Source organism: Pempheris klunzingeri, chromosome 16, assembly GCF_042242105.1.
Source record: "Pempheris klunzingeri isolate RE-2024b chromosome 16, fPemKlu1.hap1, whole genome shotgun sequence".
NCBI classification, from domain to species: domain Eukaryota; kingdom Metazoa; phylum Chordata; class Actinopteri; order Acropomatiformes; family Pempheridae; genus Pempheris; species Pempheris klunzingeri.
Genome location: NC_092027.1, coordinates 7619987 through 7643297, shown reverse-complemented (window position 1 = coordinate 7643297; position 23311 = coordinate 7619987). Strand labels below are relative to the sequence as shown.

The following is a 23311-nucleotide window of genomic DNA, read 5'->3' as shown; positions in this document are numbered from 1 at the left end:
TGCAGTGCAAGAAAACATCACTAAATTTATACGGACTTTTTGTGGATCAGTAAAGTTTTCATCTATCTTTTGGTAGAATAATGGAAAAGAGAATGGAAAAGTTTTTGCATTGGTTTGTTGGTACTCTTTAACCTAAAATATGTGCAGAGCAGCCATCGCTTTAATCTGGAGGCTGCTGCGCTGACAAATTTACCATGAAATTCAACTTTTTAACACAAATTGGAACAGTGTGACTAGAGGGACAGACTCTGTTTGCTCTGATAGAAACAGTTCATAATGTGTCTTATCGATTATGTGAAACAAGCATTTGTAAAAGTGTAAATATATTCTGTTAATAGAAAACACTTAAAAGGATGTGTAAATTGCTGCCTCCAATGAGAGAAGAAAAACTGTTGAATTATTAAATAAATATTTCATCTGACAGACACGTTTCTCGACTTGACTTGTTGGCTGTGGGAAGATGTTGAGTACGTTTTAATAACTGCTTTGTTCCTCAGACAGAATAGCTTCTTCTGCATCCAGATAAACCGAATTATATGTGAATTACAATGAGATAGATGGTCTGTGTCTTCTTTTAGCTTTCTCTTTTCTCATTTAGACCAGTGTGCTCTCTTTGCATTCGCACACAGAAATGTCTGATGACGGCTGCACTCACTGTAGTTAACAGGTCTGGATGTGATGTTAGCCTTGAGTCAGCCTACGTCTACTTACACCATGAACTTTATGCACCATTAGACTTTCCCTTTAGTACCTCTTTAAAAATGGAAGACAAAACATAAATCAGATTGAAGCCCTTCACATGGCATAGAAAAGCATGCTGCTTCTTTTTTAATATTTAACACATTAGTATAAAATGTCTTTTTTTCTTTTCATCCTTAAAATAAAAATGAAGAGTCCACATTTCTCACAAAAGGAAGACCTTATTTCTGACTCAATAAAATATCCATAAAAGTTTTGTCAATTTGCGTTATACTGCTAATGGGGTTTGGAGACCATAATGTGAATGAAAATCGAATTCATTTTTATTTATCTTACCTCAACCCATCCGTATTTTTAATTACAATCTATGTTTAATTCATATACTTTATGATATATGTAATAATATATTTTACTTTTATAGAGTTATCCAAAATATACTGTATCTGTCAATGAGTCATTCAAATAATAGAATTGGTTGATACAGCAAAAATGTGAAATTTACTGTGAGAATAGTTTGTTTCTTTGGCCTGAATTTAAACTGGTCCAAAATCCTCACAAAGTAAGAGCTTACCTGCCAAGATATAAAGCAGATTGACAAACTTAACTTCACCAAACGTTGTCGCACACATACAGTTTTATTTAATTCCCCTTTAAACAAATACCACAGTCAAAAAAAAAAAAAAACATCAGGTGGTCCACAGTATTACAAATGGTATTCATACCTGACCACAAAGAATATATTGAACAATTCAAGAAAAAAGAAGCTGGTGTACAGTATGTGTAAACTGGATAGCAACTGCATCTCCATATGATGGTAATGTTTTTATATTTTAAAACCTCCAGTAATTCTAGACAGTGCTCTACTTTTCAAACATTACTTCAATGCTTCCCTTAATTAAGCATTCAATTTGGCAACATGTATGTTCAAATATGTCCTTTCATCATCCTCAAAAGTTTTATAATTACTGTAAGGCCAGAAGAACACCATTTGGACAAAGGCATTTTTAGTGTTAAATGCTTTGATTTCCCATCTGCATCACCAAAAGGTAGCATGTACACACTTCTCCTCACGCTGGGTGACCTGCTGTCCGCAGATGTGACAATTAAAATGTGGATTTCTACAATTATCTTTCAGGCCTCAGTGAGCATTTTCCACTGACCTATATTTGAATCAGCATTTTATCCTGTAAGGCTTTTTCTCCTCTAGTCAGGCTCACAGCTTCAGTCTACGACAAACTGGATTATCCACAGGCAAATTCCATCAATTGGGAGCGATTGAATTACACTTAGGGTCAGTGCATTCAGAGGGCAATGTGTATTGCTTTATTCCCTGACTGTTCATCTGAGCTGGTGCCTGTTGATGGGACTGGTTATCAAGCCGGCTAGATTTACCACACAGAGTTGTCAGTTAATCAAAAGAAGTCCATGTGGACTTTCACTATTGTTCGAGCCATGCTGCTTCTTGGACTAGAAGGAAGACTTTTATCTGCCAAGTGTCAGATGTGGGATTTTCACATTATAATCCCAAAAGAAAGATTTTCATGAATTCAAACCACATTTTAAAACTATTTACAGTCAGCATTTTTTCCAGCAATAACCATTCAGTGTAAACACATTCAGTTATTACCACTCTGCATAGTGGTTGTCTTTGTTAGTGGCGGAGTCCGCCATTCTCGCACTGCACTCAAATTGCCTTCACTAGAAATGAGGTAAGCATGCAAATCCAGCTTTACTGTTAGTTATCATTGGTATCAGCCTCACTGTGTGTGTATCTATCCTCGTCTCTCTGTGCATATTTTCAATTAAGAATTTACGTCATCTCGTTGCAATCCCTTCTTCTGCAGGATGGATTCGCGATTTAATGAAAAAACATGATTTAAAAAAAATTATTGACTTCCTTGTGAAACATGCGTTTGTTTGGCTGCACTGTTAACAAATTCACCAGCTGCTCTTCTGCTGTACTTCTGACAACGTAGCTGCTCGACGAGCCTTTGCTGTGGTATCAGAATCGCACTTGATGTTACTACGGTAATCACAGGTGTTGCCAGATCAATCAGGATCGCTGCTACAGCCTTTGAATGTCCTCCACAGTGATCTGGCATCAAAAAAGTGTTTAAGCCATGTGAGCCTGTCACACCCCGACTGTCACATTAAGGCAAAAGAATAGACATGTCCTTAAAAATAATAGATGCCACTGTTCACTAATGCACTGTTCTAAGGCAAATTATCTGCAGCACTCAGCAAAATACTATTGCAACAACAGAAACACAGCAAATGAAGTGACGGGATCACGACGATGTTTACAGGAAGACAAAGCCAGGTGTCCATGTTGGCACCAAGACCGTGCTGCTTTGAGTGAAAATAGAAAATTCAGGACTTCATTTCGAGTTCACATTGTTTAGTGTTGGAGGCTGGAAATGATCAGACATACTGCCGGACATTTTACTGCCAGAGAAGGCCGAAATCAGTCTCTCGGTGTCATTTTGCCAACTCTTATCAAGTGCTTCTTACCAAGTTGTCGCTGCTTGGTTTGCGATGTGTTTTATTTTCCTTGTAGAGTGTTTTTTGTACAGCTACGCCTCATTAATCTCAGTCAGCACCAAGAGGAAAACAATATGAAAAGAAGGGGACAGGTGTTTTAAAAATAAAACATATTTTGTAATAGCTTACAGCAGAACGCCCTGAAATATGAATAAATGAAAGAAAAATGCAGAGGTGGTTTAAAAAGAGTTCATGCTCATTGGGGTCCAGCCAACAGGAGGGCAGACCACGACTGATCAGTCAACGTCCACGGCAGCTGAGCTCAAAGCTTCCGGCTTTCACACGATGTACTGGTACACGTCTGCTTTGCCGTGGTCGGGTGAAGAAAAGGGGCTCAGCCAGTGTATAGAGAACGGATGGCCAAACACCACCTTCATGTTCATCCATTTGGACTTTTTGGCCCAGCGTCTCTCCTCCTTCTTGAGCTGTTCGATGCCCTGCAGGGAAAAAAACAAACGTGACAATAAGGAGAGGATGGCTGTGTATTTAAATTCGAATGTACCAGCAGAAAATAACCAGTAAAGGGAATAAAAAATCAAGCTTGTTTTGCATTGCTTTGTTTTTCTCTCAGAGGTCTTAATAAGGGTTAGATGACTCATGCTCAACATTTCCTGATGTCTAGGAACAGCTTGCACACACACACACACACACACACACACACATGCAGGGCCTATTAGATTGAAACTGACTGAAACAGATGATCTTTGTAGTGAATATCATCACACTGTGAGTCATCGTCGTGGGCGGTTTGAGCGGATACATTATGAGAAAGTGCAATAATCTCAACCTACCTGAAGGCTGTAAGTGAATTACCTGCTCCTACTTACATCTGTGCTCTGATTTAGTGAACAGCAGGCAGTATGAATTTATGATTTCATTTAGGAAGTCAGACCTGCTCTATTCAGGACCTACATGTGTGCCTGGCTAACTTAACTGTATCACTGACCCTGTAGTGTACCTGGTGTCTCCTTTTATCTTATTTTTTGGGTATTTTATGCTTTTATTAGAGTCAGTAGTAAAGAAATAGATAGAGAAAGATAGAGCTAGAGATAGACAGACAGGTAGATAGCTTCTTTGTTAGTGGCAGGGTACGCCATTCCTGTATTTGATTAGAATTCACACACATGAGAGATTCACAGGAAACAATGCAGCATGTAATCCGATATTCTTTTGCAATTTTAATCTCAATTAAGTTGCTCACCCAACATTTTCTGCTTGTGCTGCTTCACATTTAAGCTTTCAGCAGGGCGATATGTTCAGGGTCACTATTGCAAACATACTTTAAACTAACTTAAGGCCAAGAATCTTTTGAATACCAAACAACCTTTTCTAAAATTTCTAAAATTACAAGAAAATGCAGCATCTTGTCGCATAGTGTCCAAGAAAAACCGATATCATCTCTCAGTCCGATATCATCAGTCCCTCTTTCAGAGTTTATATAATACACATTTTGCTCTTTTGAGTTTTAAAATAAAATATACTATCCATTTTTTGTTATCTTAACATATTTGCTGGAGTACACTAGTTATTTTAAAAAAAAAGTAATTCTATTGCACCAATGCTAAATTCAGAAAAATGTCTCCTAATCATGAAGGTGCTTGTGACAGATGCAACAACCTACCTGCAAATCTCTGTCCCCAGTTCTCTGATTATTGGACTAAAATCTATAAAACTTTGCTAAATGCTTTTAATTAGCTGTGATCCACAAAATGTATAAAAACAAGTGATATAAATGCAAATGAGCCTGCAGGGAAAGCCAGAGTAGTGCAGAACACTTTCCGCAGAGCTGGTAGGATTTAGTGACTTTAGTAACTGAAGGAGACTGACGGAGGCTCGGAGGATGATTCTCTGGTTAAAAGACAACTTCATCACTCTTCTCTCCTCCAAGCTGCCTGAACCCAACCATCACACCACAGCCACTGATGCAACGTAATGTAACGATGTGATCGTTTCCGCTCACCGTCTCGTCGGTACAGATGGAGTGAACCTGGGTCCCAAACATGACTGCAGTGAAGATGAGAAAGAGGAGGCCCTCGAAGCAGAGGAGGATGAGGAGGATGACAGTTGCTGGTGGAGAGAAGTTACTGCATTCTGGAGGAGGGAGGGAGAGCAGGGACAGGAATACTTATCATGTTAAAAAGAAGATGTTTGTTACCTGTGAGGTCAAATAAGAGTGCAGTCAGGTCTAACAGGACACAAGCAACGATTAAGTGATGGTAAATTCTGACTACGGCTGGTGAGAATGTCTTTTATCCTGAAGGAGTTGACATAACTAGTCTCTTGGAAGTATAACCAGCTGCATTTGCATATAAAATTGAATGCAGATAAAACAGTGCAGTCTTTTAAGTAAGTATGAAACTTACTTGTCCAGTCTTCTTCAAAGCAGAAAACAAAATGGAAGGCCACCATGAATAGCGCATGGAAGGATATTAGTGCAATATACATCTGGGGAAAAAGAGCAAAACAAAGCATAGATCTAGTGTTAAGATCATTATTCTTAAATTATTCTTAAATAAACTCAGTCAGTCACAACAAAATTAAATCTCAAATTATCTCAAATGTCTCATTTTGACAAAATTTCAATCTCTGGACAACCAGAGGCTGTTAAACTACAGCTCATAGTGAAAATAATAAAGTTAGGTTGCCATACTCTACATGTTAACATATAAACATATTAATTGTGTAACCAATTTGTGTGATCCACCATTTAGTAACGCTGAAATTCCTGTGTTGGCACGTCACAACGATAGCATGGTATCCTATATGGATGGCAAACTTAACATGATGCAAGTTTTACATATTAGTTAGACTTCGGTTACGTCAGTGGCCAGAAAGTAAAAATGGACACTTGACTTGTACTATATTATATAGAAACTTACTTACTGTACTAGCTAGCAAGCATAATTAATCAAGAGTTGTATTACGAACCAATCACATGAGTAAAAAACTTGAAAAAGAAATTCTGCCCAAGGTCAAGGCCAATTTCAGTACCTATGTTTATTTCCTGTTCTAAGTTGTTTTGTCAGCTTGAACAACAACAGAGCTTCAATAATAAATCTAAAATCCACTGCACATCACAGCCACATTATTTTTGTGCAGTAACATCGAGGCTCTTGTGTTTAAAGACTCACTGTGAAGAGCACAAAGTATTTCTGGTTGTTCTCTCCGACACAGTTGTTCACCCAGGGACAGTGGTGGTCCATCTTTTTGATGCAGCGTTTACACACACTGTGGGGGCACAAAGATACATAATAAAGATGAGAAATATCAGAGGAAAACTGGGACCTCTTGAGGCTGCAAAGGAAGAATACAGAGTTTGTTTGACTATAGCCAGAGTAAAAATAAACAGAAGAAGACACACAATCTCAGTAGCGTCATTCACTGGATTGTTGACACTGAGTGATGTGAGATACTGGAACAGACTGCTCTCAATCATGGAGTCTGGATCGTGTCTGTTTGTTTGTGTCTTTGTGTGTGTGTGTGTGTGTGTGTGTGTGTGAATGGTTATTTATCCGACAGAACTGCAGCTGACTGCAGCAATGCGCACAGGCGCTTTGAGGAGCTGTTGCACTAGCGGAGATTTTTCTATGGCAGCATCTCCGACAGAGATTTCTCCATGTTGGTGCGCCGCGGTCGTGCCCGAAATAACAGGCAGTGATGCCACCAAAAGGGGCATTCATCTCATCCGAGGCCAAAAGGGCAGGTGCTCGAGCACCACCTGGGGTCTATCTGTGCACGTGCCTGGCTGGTTGACAACTCAGAACATACTCATACTCAATCTACTCCTTCTGTCTGGGGGGAAATCTATATTTAAAAAGCTGCCATCCTGCGTGTAACATATTTCTCTCGTGGGTCATTAGAAACAAGTGTATCATCACAATGTATCATTTGAAACACCCACAAGGATGACTCATAATATTCAACACAATAGAATCATCTGTTTCATTCAAACTGACACCCATGTTTGCCTCTGAGACAGAATCACTCACTGGTTTTAGGATTTAATTACTCTGCACTGTTTCTGTGCTTTTCATGCCTCCTGATCCCAGGGAGACCACAGCGCTTCCACAGAGGGGACTCCTCATTATCAAGCTGCACAGTCTGCAGGGAAATGCTACACAGCTACAAAACACACACACACACACATATATAAGGGAGGCCGGTGCAGGAGTAGATGAGGGGAGGAGTCCCCAGTGGGAGAGACGCATCCTTTCTTCCGTAAGGTGCAGACTTCAGCAGAACTCTACACACCCAGACCCACACTGTAAAAGCTGCAGAGTTTGCAGTGGGATCGCTAACTCTTTCCTACACATTCACACGGAGTGCTGTACCTGCAGTGGTGAGCTCTGTCGGGCTTGATGCTGCAGCACTTGGGACACTTGTACACCACCTGTCCTGGTTTGAGCTGCAGGCTTTCGATGAATTCTTTGGTAGCGTTCCCTTTAGGCACAGCACCCTGACAGGGAGCAGAGAAAAAAAAAAAAGAGGAGTTTGACAAGGAATTCAACTGTAGTTCCTGTTACTGCAGAAGTTTTACAGCGTTCGCTCATTTGCAAAAGCTCCTACAGAATGGAAATTCATCATAACAGCAAAAAAATGATTTGGATCGACAGAAAACTAATTGGCAACTAGTTCAATAGTCGAACTAGTTGCAAATAGTTTATTATTTTAGTGTTTGTCAATTTGACTATGTGAGATATTGGACACCTGAATCGATCTATCTAATTGTTTAAGTCCTTTTCACACTTCAAAAGCTACAAAGAAATAATATCTACAACATTAGTTTATCTTGGATGGCATGCGTTACATAAGAAGGCGTATTACAGCCAACATGAACTCAATCTGCTATTCAGAGATGGACTGACCGGGTCTGTGCACATGGCCTTGGCATGAGAGGCGAGGGCGAGGAAGGCGAGGCCGTTGAAGATCACCCCGTTGAAGAGGCTGTATGCCACATTCTTGGCGGGCAGCAGCATGACGAACACTACCACGAACTCGGCGTAGAAGACCAGGCACCAGGTGATGATGCCGCACACGATGCCGCAGCCGTCACGGATGAACCACATGGTGTCGGAGCCGGTGCGGGGCGGTGGAGGGGCGCAGTGCTCGGGCCTCAGGTAGCCAGCTTGGCGCTCGATGTCCCTGGTGCGGTGCGCCGGGCTCTTCATCCTACAGCACCTGTGGCTCCAACCACATACTGTGGGGAGTGAAGAGAGACAGATGGAGCAGGAGAGGGGAGCAGAGAGATGAACAGAATTAGAGAATCAGATATGTGATGAGGAGTGAATATATGAGGGACGGTATCAGTGAAGGGCAGTTATCGTCACTATCATGTAACACAAATAAAAACCACTAATCCACAGAGGAGAAGCTGGAACGAGAGAATCTTTGTTGACTAAAATTGCCTTAAAAGGATTAACTGATTATCAAAATAACTGCTGATTAATTTCCTGTCAATCAACGAACTGACAGCTCCTGTCTGCACTGCAGCTACATCACAGAGTCAGAGTGCTATCCCACAACAATGACTAGAGTAAACAATCTAATAAGTGCTCTGCATCCACGGGGAACATAAGGAGAGACCGAGGCTAATAAGACGCAGTGATTCAGCAAAAGAGGTTGAGGACAACACTCTGGAGGGAGAATTAACTGAAGGAGGAACAAACACAGACGGATCCAATCCCAACAGGCCAAACACTCCACACAGATTCCTTCCACAGCAAAAACGAAGAGGCTGCTGTTGAATTTAAAACCCGGAATCCAACATTTGACCTTAATAGTGAAACGAAACAATGCTTCAGCCTACACTGAGCTGCACTGGGCCGCAGTGTGCCCGGCTCTGTTTGGAGACGAGGCTTATGAATAAGCAATTGAGCAAGTCTAAGAGTGTGTAGACAAAGGTGATGTGGCTTCAAAGGGGATAAAATGTCAGAAAACCAAAAATAGGCCTGACTATTATATGCAGATACCAGTGACTGGAATAAAGCAGCTTATTCCCGGAGGACGGCTGGACCTCGACGCCCTTCTCCTCACTAAAACCTTATAGTGAGCACAATCAAAGTGCTTGGTCATTCCTGAGGATTCAATCTATCCATTAGGCTTAACTGAGCGATAACCTAATCTCACTTTTATGTATGTATTAATTAGGGCTCGGGCAATGATCCTGGCAGTTGAACATGCTTCCCCCGAGGACAGGAATTTAATCAATGATGCGGCGCTCTTTCGGCACATTTGGGATAAAATTAATCAACTTCATCTCCGTATTAAACTAAAACATCACACGGTCCGTTACAGCCTGAGTCCAGATCACTGTATCACTCACCAGAACCTCTTTGTTTGCCTCTAATCCTCTCCTCAAAACTCACACCACATTTAAAGAGCAGCCCGTTGACATCCACCCCTTTCTCTATCCGTTCACTTCATCTCAGCCTGTGATTTTATTTTTTTAGACATTTTTTGATATTTTCGTGTGTTCAGCTTCGTTTTATTAAAACTGAGTACAAAACATAGTTTATTTGTACAGGACATTCTACTAAAATTTCATGATAATCTCTTGAAATATGATGTGTTTTTTTAAGATTTGACTTCCTTTTAGCCACGCTGGCCAGATAATTACAGACTTTTTCCTCAATAGCTATTCAATGGATTCCAATGAAATTTTGTAAACACGTTTGTGTTTCCCAGAGGATGACTCCTTCAGTGATCCAGCGATCCCAAGTCGGAAAACAACTGGAAAACCAGGGACTTTGTCTCGGTAAAAACGTTCTCTCTAGTTTTTTTTTTAAACGACTGACTCGAACCCTTCTGCGCGGTGGCTTGACCTGTTTCACCACACTTATCATCACACAGCAGGAGCGAAGGCGCAGCGGGGGGTCATGCTGGAGGTCTGCTGTGTCTGCAGCTATCACTTTCACTAGAAGAAGTCAGCCATTACAGTACCATCTGTCTGGCTCCAGTGGTAGTAAACAGTGACGGTGAGTATATACATACACACATACTTGGTGCAGTTTTGAGGTCAAAGATGAAGAAAACCAAAGGAACCGAACCAGACTTCAAATCTCACCACTTGCTTCCAGTGTGTCACTGAATAGACTTTAAATTAGTGGTGATCTCTACATTTTTTGGACCAGAAAACACATCTGACTGTCTTTTACCACATGGAGAAGCAGCATTTAGTCACGGTGCCTCGACTTTGATCACCTTTATGTCCAGGTTTCTGTCCTTCAGTGCAACTGACCTGAACAACTCAACTCAAACTGAACAACTTTCATTATCTACTATTGTTTAACCTGTTCCATTTCTTTTAAAATGCTTCCTGTTGTTTTTAAAAAGCACTTGCCTATCAATATGAAACAGGCTCCGAAAAGGAACTTGAAATAAACATTAAATCAATGACAGCAACAGTATAGTAGTAGTTTTAGCAGGTGACGTCCTCAGAGCTACACTACTTGCCACACAAAATGTTAATACAGCAAATCATATCAAGGCTTTTTACTTGTCTATAAGTCATTGGAAGACACAATTTTGTGATCTTGTCCTGTCAAAGTCAAATTAATGTCGGTGATTCACGTGACTCTTTACCAATACAGATGGGATTCAGCCGGTGGGAGCAGCCCATTTCAGGAAAAACTCGCTCCACTGAGGGGGATACGGGACGCCTGACAACGGCTTTTAATGTAATTGCTATGTGGACAGCCTGAAAGTTTCACTCCAATAGAAACAAAGAAGCTTCAATGGCCCTGAAAAGTGTGCTTACTGAAAGTGCAGATGATCTAACGAGATGGGAACCGATAAAAACACAAAAGACCAGCAGTGAAACTAACAGCAATTCATGAACAACCATCAGCCAAGTCAATGGCTTCTTCTATGGTAGACTGGAGAATGAGTCTATAGATCCTCTCAGTGAATTTCTCTCACTGTTTTTACGATGAAAACAACGGCCTGATTGTGACAGAAACACTTTACAGAACAGCCGTGACTTCCCTTGTGCCAACAGCTCGGAGTTGCTGTTGGATTAGATAAAGTCCACAGTGGAAGCTCCAGAGGAGAGAAACTGGGCAGACATTTGGTTTGTTAAAAGACAGGTCCTGACAATTCATTTCACTCATATTCAATACATTATGTGGGTTTATATATTGAGACTACCACGAAATAATGTGCCTATTTACTATATATTTTAATTATAAGACTTAAATTTGCAGCTGATGTAAATGAATTGTGGCCCGACGTCTTGTAGTTTCCCCTCACTGTTAAATCTTATAATTCACACACAGTTAGAGGCCAAAGTCAGTTATAAGTGCTAAACAAAGTCACTGAAACAGCGACATTGCGACAGTTGAATCAGCACCATGGACAGCACCACACCACCATCCGTCGATGAGCTTTTCCTGTTGGTAAACCGCTGTCTGATGTCCATCTTTTATGGAGAAACACGATCGCTAACACTTAAACCAAACTAGCTGGACTCTGGCTGAGGCTGAAGTTTTCCACTGGCCTAACAAACGGAAAAAAAAACACAACTCAAAAACAGCCAAGTTGATCACGAGCAGCGGGTGTATTTAGAACTTCTTATCAGAAGCAATGCCAATTTTTTCAGACTTTTTATTCCTCATATTCCATGCACTCATTTTGGAAGATAGCTGAAAACAAAATAAATATTTGGATAAAGCACATATCCTCTAAATCCAATAAAAGCAATATTCAAAATTCATGTGATAAGAACAATAATAATGCTGGCTTCTCCTGGGAGGCCAAATTCCTGGATGTAAAAATACCGGATTTATACTGCAGCAGTGCCTCACTAACCCAAAATGTATCACCGGCCCAGTCAGATATTCAATTAATGATTTATGGGTACGTTTGATACCCTGCTGCTAGAATTCATTTCAGAGTAGCTGACAGCGCTGACTGATGGCCGGGCAGGCAGGATAAGACGCCCGAAGAGAGATGAATTGATGCCGGGATGAGACGCAGATAGATGTGACCTCCCGTGGAGTTAATTAACACTCTGATATGATTTCACTTCTCTAATAACCTCATTTGGTGGCTTTCAAAACAAAAGTTTGTGGACTAAAGACCACAGAGGCAAAGCTTCCAGCACAATATTGTTTTCAGCTGAGCTCACAGAGGCATGAAAACATCATTTTCCAGCAATTACTACTAAAATTTTGCAAAATAAACAACAACAATTATAACAAATCTGTGATCTGATTAAGAATTTTATTTGTGCTGCTACTGCAAGTGTTTTTATCTCGCTTTATGGCAATAATGCAAGCAATGTACGTTTACACTTTCACATACAAAACATAAATTATATTAGCTATATTATCACTAAATTGAATTTTTATTGATATTTTATTATTACTACAGTGTTGAGGAACCCCAGGAAACCCAAGACTGGTACTCTCATACCTGAATAAGGATTGTAAAGTAAAGGAATGTTGAATCTTATCGCGTACTGTATTTGCCTGGCTGTTACCAAACGCAGTGCCTCCATAGTATTTACACGGGGTGTCCCACTCCGACAGCAGTGATTTTGATGCACAGGCATGTGTGAGCTGTCAGATTTTGTGCCTGACAACATGCAAAACGCCAGATACTGACAGGTGAGGCGTTGGAGCTCTACAGCCTCTGAGCTATCACAGACATGGGAGGAACAATTTTTGATAACAAGTGCTTTATGGAGAAAATGTGATATTGTACGATAAGGTGCCAACGTCTGCAGCTGATAAACTCTAACTAATCTGGGTCACAGAATTTGGGGCATAAAAACCTGCCACCTGTGTGTGAACATTCAGCTTGGCATCTTGGCACGCACTCTTTTGAGTTTTAATGATTTGATGTGGCGAGGAATTAACACACACACCAAAATATGTCAAGACAGTTTAATGGAGCTGAAATAATTAGTCAATTATTTGGCTGACAGATGCTTCAGTGGCAGCTCTAAAATGAAACGCAGCAGTCTAGAGCAACTAATGACTAATTCTTTAACAATAAACACACTGATTATTCTCTCAGTTAATCATTTCGAATCAAAGCCCAAGGTGACTTCTTCAAATTGCTTTTCAGTCCAGCACTCAAATGGTCAGGGTTGTTATGTCAGATGGGAAAAAAGCAGCAAAGTCTTGATTAATCAATTATATGAAATGGTTGCCATGGTTTTGTGTTTTTTTTTTTATTATTGATGGACTAACTGATGGTTTGATTGTCTGCACAGATGCCAACTCTCAGTCTAGCAGTCACAGAGCCACATTAGTACACCATTAGTGATGTATTTCTGGCCAAACTTCATTCACTTTCTACTCAAATGTGGTCTCCTTTGCTAAATACTTGACTTTCTAACCATTTCAGCTGTAAAGCAGTATCACAATTAATGCACCGTTGTCAATATCAGCACACAGTCTTTTGAGATTTATTTCTAGTGGTGAATAAACAAAAATAAAATGGATAAAGCATTAGTTAAAATACTGATGTGACCCTAAACAGGACTCCAGGGAGGCTGTTTTATAGCCACATTGACCTCTGACCTCCTTAAAGATGGGTAAGCAAAAAAAGTGACTTGGCTGATAATGACCAAAAGGGTGCATACAGTTATTATTGCATTACAGGAATGTAATAAATGAACTTCCAGAAAGTGGTGATGCAGTAAATCAGTCCAGGAAGTAACTCCTGCTGCTGCTGCCTCACATAACACTCTTACATCTGAGTGACTGTCCCGCTGGTGTTTTAAAACACTTACCTTACTTTCTCTTCTGGCCTCGTCACCAAAGTTTCTTGAGGTCCTTTCGTAGTTTCGAGCCTTTGGGAGTGAAAACACGCCAAACGGAGGAGTGAGAGCCTCCTCCGCCGCTCCGGCTGCTAGCCCAATCCGAGCTAACCTCACCGATCTGCGGCTAGCTTCTCTCCGCAGCCCCGCGGCTCCGCTCCGGATCTCCGTCTCGACGAGGCGTCGAAGGGCCGGTTAGTCCGCCAACTACAGCGGAGGACGAGCCTGGAAGCGGGCCGTCACCGTGGGTGCCTCGGTGCTCTCCTCTCGGTCGGATCCACAAAGCTGTGCGGGCAGTGGGACAACACAACGGAGACACAACCAGGAAGTCCGACACTCTCCTTGCTGATACGGGCCTTCGCGCCCTGAGCTCGGTCTGTCAGGCAACGATACTCCCGCCCCCCCTCTGGAGACCATCAGTCATACAAATACTGATGGGAGGAAACCACTGTAACCACTGCTGTATGGACGTCCAATAAATTAACTGATTTATAAAAAGATCCTGTAAGTCTTAATGATAAGAAACTTTATCCAAATAATGACTTACTATCTAAAAATAATGACCTATTATCTACAAATGATAAGAAACTCTGAAAATAATGACTTACTATCTCAAAATATTAAGTTAGTATCTAAGAAAATGAAAAACTTTCTCAAAGTAATGAGAAACTACCTTAAAATACTGACTTCATATATCAAGTCATTATTTTGAAAAGGCTTCATACAGGATCTTTTTGTTCCATTACGGTGGCAGAAATGAACCTCCACAGTAGTATACGGTGATGGTTTTTTCAGGTTTTTATACCTAATGTAAATGTAATGTACTCTGGAAACTCTTAGGTTAAGTATAATTACAATAAATAATTTAAGTGATATATGTACGCACACACCAATCATAGGTAAAAAAAATATTGCTACATTTTTTTATTCTTTCTGAGCCAAGTGTCAGTTCATCGTGACAAATATCAGCTCCACTTTCTCAACAGGCCCCAGTAAGCAGCAACAGCTTCCTGAAAGTCCAGATTCAGGGCAAAATAACAATATTTACATCAGATCTATAATCAGTTAAAGTTATTGAATGTGACCGAGGGCATGTGGGATGAAACACTGGTGCACTGTAAACATTGTACAGAGAAGAAGAAACTAATAAATAAATAAAAACATCTTTCAGTGTCAGACACTATGCACCAGACTGGGTTATGTTTTTACTACATTAACCAACAGCATCTGATAATAGACTCAACACCTACTTATATCATCTTAAAATACTGTCCTAAAGATGTTTTCTTCGGTATCCATCGCGCATTAATGAAACAGTATCACTTTTTAAAGCCCACAGTCTTCGTTGGAGACTGGATCACCGGTTGGGCGGTGCCTCAAACTTCCGGGACATCCGGGCGAGCAAATCAATTTTTTTTTTTTTTTCAATTCGTCGTTTGTTGATGACGTAGAAGAAGAGGGACATACGCACGCTAATAGTGTTTTTACAACATGGCCACAGTCCAAGTCAGCGAGGCTGAAAAGGTGTACATTTTACACGGTATACGGGTGAGTTTTTAACAGCTACACTTTACCCTTCAACCTCTGTAAAATAAGACATGTCCAGTAAACGCCACGAAGCTAATTTCTGCTTTTTAACAGCAGGGAAGCTAGCTGCGTTAGCATTAGCTACCGCTGAGACTGCAGTGTTGCTGTTGTTGACATGTTGGTTGTTTTCATCAGGATGATTTACGAGTGGATGGAAGAGGCTGTGAGGACTACAGACACATGGAAATAGAGACTGATGTTGTGTCCAACACAGACGGTTCGGCCAAAGTCACACTGGTAATGCTAATATTCAATATTTACTTATTTATTTGTTACCTTTATGTTTCTATTCAAACAAGAAGATGCTCTAAAACTTTTCATCTGTGCACCTTCCGTCACTTGTCATCCAGTCTAGCTATATCTGAGCCTCTCTAATGTCTATTGCCCTCTTTTCTTTATATATATTTAAATGACCTAATATGTTAATTATTGTCTGACTTTTAGGGGCACACAGCGGTTCTAGTTGGGGTTAAGGCTGAAATTGGAAAACCAAGACCGATGGTTCCAAATGAAGGCTACTTGGAGTTCTTTGTTGACTGGTAGGTATATTAATTTAGGTTTTTTATAAACTGAGACTTGTGGGATTTAGAAAAAAATGTATAATGTTACTAAATATGATGATACACAGAGTTTTGCTCAGCAATTTGCTATATAATGTATTGTATAGCATCAGCTACTATTATTTTCTAGATATGAAAATTGCAGTTCCACTACACCCGTTTACTCCCCATAATTGAGTAATGCGTGTTGAATAGTATTAATTATATGGAGAGTTGATTGTGAATGAGGGAGTGATTTCAGATGCAGCCATTAATGTCTATTTTTGGCTAATCCAACAAATTTCTGACAAAGTGCAATACATCTTTTATCTATTATATCCATTTTACACATCTCACAGAAATGCACACACTACATAAACACAATATAAATAGCATACTTTATCATTCATCTTGTTTTAATACTTGTGTTCTGTCATTTGGTTTCCACTATTCCTTGTTCAACGTGGTTGTTAATGTACTGCTGCTGTGACATGAAATGTAATGAAATGACGAGTCTATTTCCACCAAATTTCTTTATCAAAATTACATATTTTACTTATGACATAACTTCATATTTCGAATTGAAAATAAATATGAAAGTGTCTCAAAGACAAAAATGGTGTAAATGAAACATGGCAAAAATAAGGACTCTTTGTAAACAGTGTTGCAGGTAGTGTTTTGATGGATACCTTGCCACTAGGAGGTAGTGTTGTGTCATCTGTTCCTTGTGAGATTGATCTCCAACACATCCCATTGTTTGTGGATTCACATTATGTTAGTAAGAATGAAACATCTCAAACTAATAGATACTCTGTTTCCTCACACCTTTATTGTTTTGTTCTCACCTTCCATCACTAGCTCTGCCAATGCAACCCCTGAATTTGAGGGCAGAGGAGGCGAGGAGCTGGGGACGGAGCTGAGTAACACTCTCTACAAAGTCTTCAACAACAAACACAGCGTGGACCTCAAGAGCCTCTGTATCAGTGCAGGAGAACACTGCTGGGTCCTCTATGTGGATGTGTTGGTGTGTAGCAGCATCCAATAATGTCTTTCATTTTTAGACATAATCCAGCATTCATCTTTTTTTTTTCACTACTTACACTGTTGCCGGAGTCAGTTTTTGAATGTACAATCGAATGCAGCCGCATGAACACCCCTGAGGAAAGATTGTTTTAAAGCATGTAAAACGCTGTTTGATAAACCACATAGAGCTGCTCGGTCTCTCCTAAGTTTCAGTGGAGAAATAAACTAAAGCACCACATTTTCCATCAGAACAGCTTATTTGGTTTGTGTATACAGTCGGTGTCATGGTGCTCACTAAGGTAAAATCTCACACTCCTATGTCTCTACAGCTCCTGCAGTGTGATGGAAACCTGTACGATGCTATTTCAATAGCAATCAAGGCAGCTCTCTTCAACACAAAGTAAGTAAAGTGTTATATTTGTGTTTGTTTGGGTCTTATCCTCCTACCGCTGTTATATCTTTACCGCACTGTTCATATCGACTGAATAAGTTAATGCAGAGAGCTCTTATTTAGTGAAATTAAAGCTTATATACAGTCTTCTGATTTTCTCATTGACAGAATCCCCAGCGTGCACATATCAGCTGACGAAGAAGGAGGAAAGGAAATTGAGCTGTCAGATGACCCGTATGATTGTATGAGACTCGATGTAGAAAACGTTCCTTGTATAGTGACGTTGTGCAAGGTTAGCTCTCTGTTTACAGCTCAGTATCACACAAACATATAGCGTATATGCTTGACTCCCCTGACGTTGGCTGTTCCTCTGCAGGTGGGCCACCGGCACGTGGTGGATGCGACTCTGCAGGAGAAGGCCTGCTCCGTGGCGAGCCTGATCATGTCTGTGACACACAAGGGCACGGTGACCTGCACTAGGAAGGTGGGTGGAGGCAGCCTGGATCCAGAGAGCATCTTTGAAATGACAGAGGTGAGTCCTGCCCTCCACCTCGGCCATCTGGCCTCCTCTCGCCTCGGCTCAAGCATTAGCACTAATGTCATTTTAATCTAATTGTGTTTAACTGTCCGCTTGGTAAATAAGGAGCAATATCTGAGCTAATAATCAGGTTATTATCTCAGCTGGATGAGTCTGCTGGTGCATACCTACAGTGTCTAAAGTTTTAAAAAGACCCAGGAATATCACATTTTTTTCTCTTTTAAGAAAGAATAATATGCTGTACTGTCTATATATAATGCCATTTCATCTTAACGTGGATTCTTAAATCTTTTGGGAAACATCATTTTTTTATTTTCTTACTGAGACTACATGAGAAGATCAGAATCTGATGTTTAAAGATTACAGGAAACATACGTTTTTGAATATGATTATGTATGAATAAGACTGCACATGTATTTTGTCGTCTCCAGGCAGGTAAACGTGTCGGGAAGACCCTTCATGCTCCGCTCATGAAGCTGCTGCAGCAGGAGGAGAGTTTGGGAAAGAGGCAACAGAAAGTCGGCTTTCTTGGTTAGGATCAAATACTTTATCTAGAGGATGTATGTACATGTATACAGAATTTTTGTAATAAAACTTCACCTGTCCAGCCTTCTTGTCTCTGTACAGATGCACTTGTATATAATGTTAGAGTTTGAATACCAGAAAATGCATTCTGACAGTTTTATGGGAAAAAATGTGAAGTTACCTGATCTGAAATAAGTGCTGTACTCTCACAAAAGAAGTCTAGTCTCTGTGCGTCCCTTTGTTTTTGCCACGTGTCAGTCGGGGATTGTGTCAAGTGGAAGTCTTGCAGAAAGTCCAGATGTGACGCTGGATCCTTTCCACTCTTCCCTCAGACTGTTTAGGGTGTGTGCTGGCTGAGAGCACACAAGTCCAAAACAAACTCCTATTTATGGCTCGAGCTCTCACTGTGGATTTTGAAATGACAAAAACAAATTTAGAAAATGGTTCATAAAATCTTATAAAATTTTAAACGAGGGATAATATAGCAGGTACCTAAACAGGTAATTCACTGCTGCATGAAAAACTTTGCAAGTTATGATTGAGTTTTTGATTTCAGTGTCTCACAGCGGCCAAAAATTTTCCAAATGAGGCCATACCTAAGGACTTCCAAAACACATTTTGGCCTACCTTTAGGAAAGGAGGTCTTATTCCATCTCTTTTTTTTTTTTTAAAGATTAAACTAGTCTTTTGAGCCAAGAAATAAACTGTAACCATTTTATTTAGGCATTTATGCAACAGATGAGTCAGTGTTTAATTTGGTTTTTATACACTTTGACGAAAGTGGTACAGGGTTATGTCACAAGTGCTTCACACTGTCTCGCCAGTCTCCACCTGCTTTCCAGGCCTGGCTTTGGTTAGTTCTGGCCCTCCATGTGAAGTGTCTGGAGCCAGATGAGACAGACACACACACACACACACACCATCCTTTAGATTGTTATTCCTGCAAATGGCAGTTTTAGACTTCAGTATTTTTCCCCGTTCGGAGTGATGAGAGGGCGGGTGAGAGTGAGAGTGAGAGTGAGTGAGATGCCGATAAATTGCAAGCACCCACGCTGGAGCAGCCTCATTCAACAGGTCCAACCATGGAGTTCAAAGGAGTGTGTGTGCTACTGGGAGCGCTACTACTGGTGAACTGCTCGTTTCAACAGACTCCACCAAAGAGGAAGCCAGTGAAAAAAGGTAGAAAATATATGGTACATGAGAATATTTCTTCGTAATTATGTGCTCTATTCCCTTTGAAGCAGGACATTATTCAAAGATGTGTGTGCTGGTCTTTCATCAGTGAGCATGCACCTCATTTACATTTAAATTTGTCATTGGTGTTGGAATCAGATACAACAAAGGATGCTGCCATTGAGGAGCTACGGAAACAGATCAACGGCATTGTGGAGGAGCTCAACCTACTGAAGGAACAACAAGCCCTGCAGACAGGTAAGCTTTTCAACAGCTGGATCAGAAAGTTGATCTCTTTTACACTAATAGAGGAATGTAGATAATTACCCCGAGGAATCCAAAACTTGAGCATAATACGACTGATTACAATTGTATAGGAACTTATAATACTCACATCCAACTGGGGTGCATTATTATATAATCATCTGTCTTGTGGAAGTGTCCTTTGTCCTCTGTCTTTGAATAATGAAAATATTACTACCTTTTACCTATTAAAACAAAGTTACAAAGTGTTTTACAGTCAAACAGTAAATTAAATCTAAAACAAAGATGAAAAAGACAAAATTCTTAAAATCAATTTTAACAAATTCCTTTAGTTAAAGCAGCACTCGGTGCATTGACTGGACTTGGTTCCACCATTAGAATGAGTCCAACATCAGGTCCGTCCCTCTTCCTCTCCACTGTGCTTCAGCTCTGGTGCACAATGTTAACACTGCAGATGTTGAGCCACATGATGCGGGCTGTCTCGCCATCTGTCCGCTGTTTTTTTCCCCCCACATGATGAAATCTCAAAAGCCCGTCCTCTGTATTTATCAGAAATAGGCTAGTGATACTGCATGACAGCAAAGATGCGTTCGCTCTCAGGGTCAAGGTATGATTGTGGAACCAAGATCTTCATTATTTTAGTTTACATTGTCCTCTTTTGGTGCATATTCCTAAATAAAGTTGTTTTAATCAAGTAACCATGCAGTCTTAGACATACAGCTGGAGGATCAACAGGAGCCCAACATCAATTTGTGCCCCCTGTGTTCCCTAACAGGTTAATCCAACTATGGTGCAGATAAAATCAAAATTAGATTTGCAGGTTGGCCACGTTTAAGCCCTGTACCAGTAAACCCTGAGCAAGATGAACTCCTCCCATCTCTAGACATGCATTTCTGTGGCTAAAACCAAATCACCATCACTTCTTATTCTCACGTCTGTCTGCTGAGGATTTCAATGGGAACATTATAATGTTTATCTGAGTGAATTTATGACATGAGCCACTTTGTTCAGCACACACGATACACACTCAAGTTGGAGTCAACAGCCTGAGGTGTGCTTCGCTTAAAATAACCCAACAGATGGGATACATGTGTCGTCTTTGAAACTGCAAGTTTTAACCTGGAAAGCACATGGCATTCCCTTGTTTAATCTATTGTTCAGAACAAAAAATGACATCCAGTTGTTCCTGCAAATCTTCATTACAGATGAAAAGCAACATTTTCCTCATGTTACTCATTATCAGCGAGGACACTGTGTTTAGATCCTGTCTCCCAAATACTTGGAAAAATTGAAGATAACACTCAATCACAGTTTAGGTCTATTTAACCATCGCCCCCCTTTTACTTTTCTCTTCAGTCTGTTTGAAAGGTACAAAGATCCATGGAAAGTGCTACTTGGCCGAACCTGTGAAGAAACGCTACCACACCGCCAGTGAAGACTGTAACTCCCTGGGTGGCGTCCTCGGTACGCCCACATCCAGCGATGAGAACGACAAGCTCAGAGACTACATCCGCCAGAGCATCGGCCCAGATGAGCAGGTCTGGCTGGGCATCAACGACATGATGACCGAGGGCAAGTGGGTAGACCAAACCACCTCCAGCATTACATACAAAAACTGGGACACGACCAACTATCGGTCCCCTCAGCCGGACGGCGGGCAGTCCCAGAACTGCGCCATCCTGTCCGGGCCCTCACGTGGGAAGTGGTTTGACGAGAACTGTCGTGAGGAGAAACCCTCCGTCTGCCAGTTCAACATAGTTTGATCACATTTATCCCATCGTAGACTGCGCATGGTTGTAGCTGCTTTCAGTGTGTAACTCTTCTTGCAATGCCAAGCTGCCTGCTATTCTAAAAGGAGTTTTGATCCAGTGGTTCTCAGCTGGTTTTGCATCTGGACTAGAAGTTCAAGTCAGCTGCATGACACAGTGACATATGAAGCTGTTATTTTTGACAATGTGTCATTTGCATTCCTTCTGGTCACAATAAAACCACAAACAACACAGTTCAGTCTAGAATAAGCGAGAGATTGTGGGACATCATGCCCTCCAAAGGAATCAGTGATTTCTGCTTTAATTTCATAGATTTTTGTAAATGTCCTCTTTTAAAATACAAACATTTCAAAACGTATCTATTGGAGGGTCATGATTCAAAACACCAGTATTCCTGCAACAAAAGGTGCCTAAGCGCTGGCAACTTTCTCTAAGGTGCAAACTGGGTGTAACTTTCCACACCTTTCGGTTACAGCAGTTCAGTGACTCACTGGTTAAGAACCGCTGGTTTAAACTCAGGCCTCCCTTCACAACTACTGGACTTTATGGACAAGACTTGCATGGAGCCAGCATTATAAGTGATATTGCATTAAGATAAAAATAATTCTTTAAGAGATTATTATTTCAGTTTGCTAGTCTTGTAGTCTCCTATAATGTCTAGCTTGATCCAACCTGAAGTCACAACTAATAAACGATGAAATCCCATTCCTCCATTGTCATTTCTTCAGGGAAAAGTTTTGGAAAATGCCTAAATTATACTTGTTAGCTTACATAATTGATACCTCCGTCATGTCTATGCCATAAAGTACGAACAAGCTACAGCCATCAGGCATAACAAAATCCACCTCTAAAGTTCATTAATTGACAAGATGGCTTTAACTTACAAAAAACAAAGTGTGAACTTTAAAAACAATTTCTGAGCTGCGACCAACAACTTCCTGGAGTCTCCGATGGGTGCCTGCCAACTGGTCTCTACCTCTAAACCCTCTAAAAGAGCCAAATTGTTGTTTTCTTATTGTTGTTAGAGTTGTTAGTTCTGGTAGTGGGGCCACCTTTGGACAGAGCCAGACTAGCCGCTTCCTCCTGTTAATATTTGTACTAATACAGTAGCTGATTGCTATTGGTAGCTTTCATATTTACCATACAGATATATGAACAATTTTCTCATCTAACTCTCCGGAAGAGACTGTGTTTCCCAAAAAGTCAAACAGTATTCCCAAAAGTCAAAGGGCTCAAAATTGAAAGACAAAACCAGAAAGGCAGACTTTATTTTAAATTTAAAACCTCCATCTGCAAGAAATGTGGTGCAGCTACATAAGCCTGGCTTCTGCATTTGTTGTTTCCTGTAAAACACACTTCTTCACGGTGAACAGTGGCTACTCTGCTCGGCAGTCCGAGGTCTTCCACACCCTCATTCACTGTTTTTCATGGCCAAGGTGTCTGTGGTTCACATAGTTTTTACCATCCAGAATGCAAAAGGTGAGGTTATTTTCAGTA

At 40.6% G+C, this 23311-nt stretch overlaps 3 protein-coding genes across 3 annotated transcripts; 2 read left to right on the top strand and 1 right to left on the bottom strand.

The window, feature by feature from the left end:
* Positions 1 to 1315: 1315 nt before the first annotated feature.
* Positions 1316 to 14368, bottom strand: LOC139215610 (palmitoyltransferase ZDHHC3-like). The gene is made up of 7 exons (XM_070846619.1): positions 13979 to 14368; positions 8106 to 8437; positions 7572 to 7696; positions 6372 to 6468; positions 5604 to 5685; positions 5201 to 5331; positions 1316 to 3677 (listed from the first exon to the last, which is right to left on the bottom strand). Exons 2-7 carry the CDS (start codon positions 8406 to 8408, stop codon positions 3519 to 3521), a joined length of 897 nt encoding a protein of 298 aa, XP_070702720.1. The 5' UTR covers positions 8409 to 8437; positions 13979 to 14368; the 3' UTR covers positions 1316 to 3518.
* Positions 14369 to 15462: 1094 nt separating this feature from the next.
* exosc7 (exosome component 7) lies at positions 15463 to 18690 on the top strand. The gene is made up of 8 exons (XM_070846649.1): positions 15463 to 15553; positions 15728 to 15829; positions 16037 to 16131; positions 16990 to 17155; positions 17484 to 17554; positions 17714 to 17837; positions 17922 to 18077; positions 18515 to 18690. Exons 1-8 carry the CDS (start codon positions 15497 to 15499, stop codon positions 18617 to 18619), a joined length of 876 nt encoding a protein of 291 aa, XP_070702750.1. The 5' UTR covers positions 15463 to 15496; the 3' UTR covers positions 18620 to 18690.
* A 1000-nt stretch (positions 18691 to 19690) lies between these two features.
* Positions 19691 to 22507, top strand: LOC139215855 (tetranectin-like). The gene is made up of 3 exons (XM_070846888.1): positions 19691 to 19787; positions 19941 to 20039; positions 21402 to 22507. Exons 1-3 carry the CDS (start codon positions 19691 to 19693, stop codon positions 21806 to 21808), a joined length of 603 nt encoding a protein of 200 aa, XP_070702989.1. The 3' UTR covers positions 21809 to 22507.
* Positions 22508 to 23311: the final 804 nt, after the last annotated feature.

Excerpts from the sequence above, each read along its gene's own strand:
- exosc7 (XM_070846649.1), top strand. The coding sequence starts at position 15,497 with ATGGCCACAGTCCAAGTCAGCGAGGCTGAAAAGGTGTACATTTTACAC. Across the intron at positions 15,554-15,727 it reads ACATTTTACACGGTATACGG|GATGATTTACGAGTGGATGG; the intron begins GTGAGTTTTTAA and ends TGTTTTCATCAG. Across the intron at positions 18,078-18,514 it reads GCATCTTTGAAATGACAGAG|GCAGGTAAACGTGTCGGGAA; the intron begins GTGAGTCCTGCC and ends TGTCGTCTCCAG.
- LOC139215855 (XM_070846888.1), top strand. The coding sequence starts at position 19,691 with ATGGAGTTCAAAGGAGTGTGTGTGCTACTGGGAGCGCTACTACTGGTG. Across the intron at positions 19,788-19,940 it reads GAGGAAGCCAGTGAAAAAAG|ATACAACAAAGGATGCTGCC; the intron begins GTAGAAAATATA and ends TGTTGGAATCAG. Across the intron at positions 20,040-21,401 it reads ACAACAAGCCCTGCAGACAG|TCTGTTTGAAAGGTACAAAG; the intron begins GTAAGCTTTTCA and ends TTTTCTCTTCAG.
- LOC139215610 (XM_070846619.1), bottom strand. The coding sequence starts at position 8,408 with ATGAAGAGCCCGGCGCACCGCACCAGGGACATCGAGCGCCAAGCTGGC. Across the intron at positions 7,697-8,105 it reads AGGCCATGTGCACAGACCCG|GGTGCTGTGCCTAAAGGGAA; the intron begins GTCAGTCCATCT and ends GCTCCCTGTCAG. Across the intron at positions 5,332-5,603 it reads CTTTGAAGAAGACTGGACAA|AATGCAGTAACTTCTCTCCA; the intron begins GTAAGTTTCATA and ends TCCCTCCTCCAG.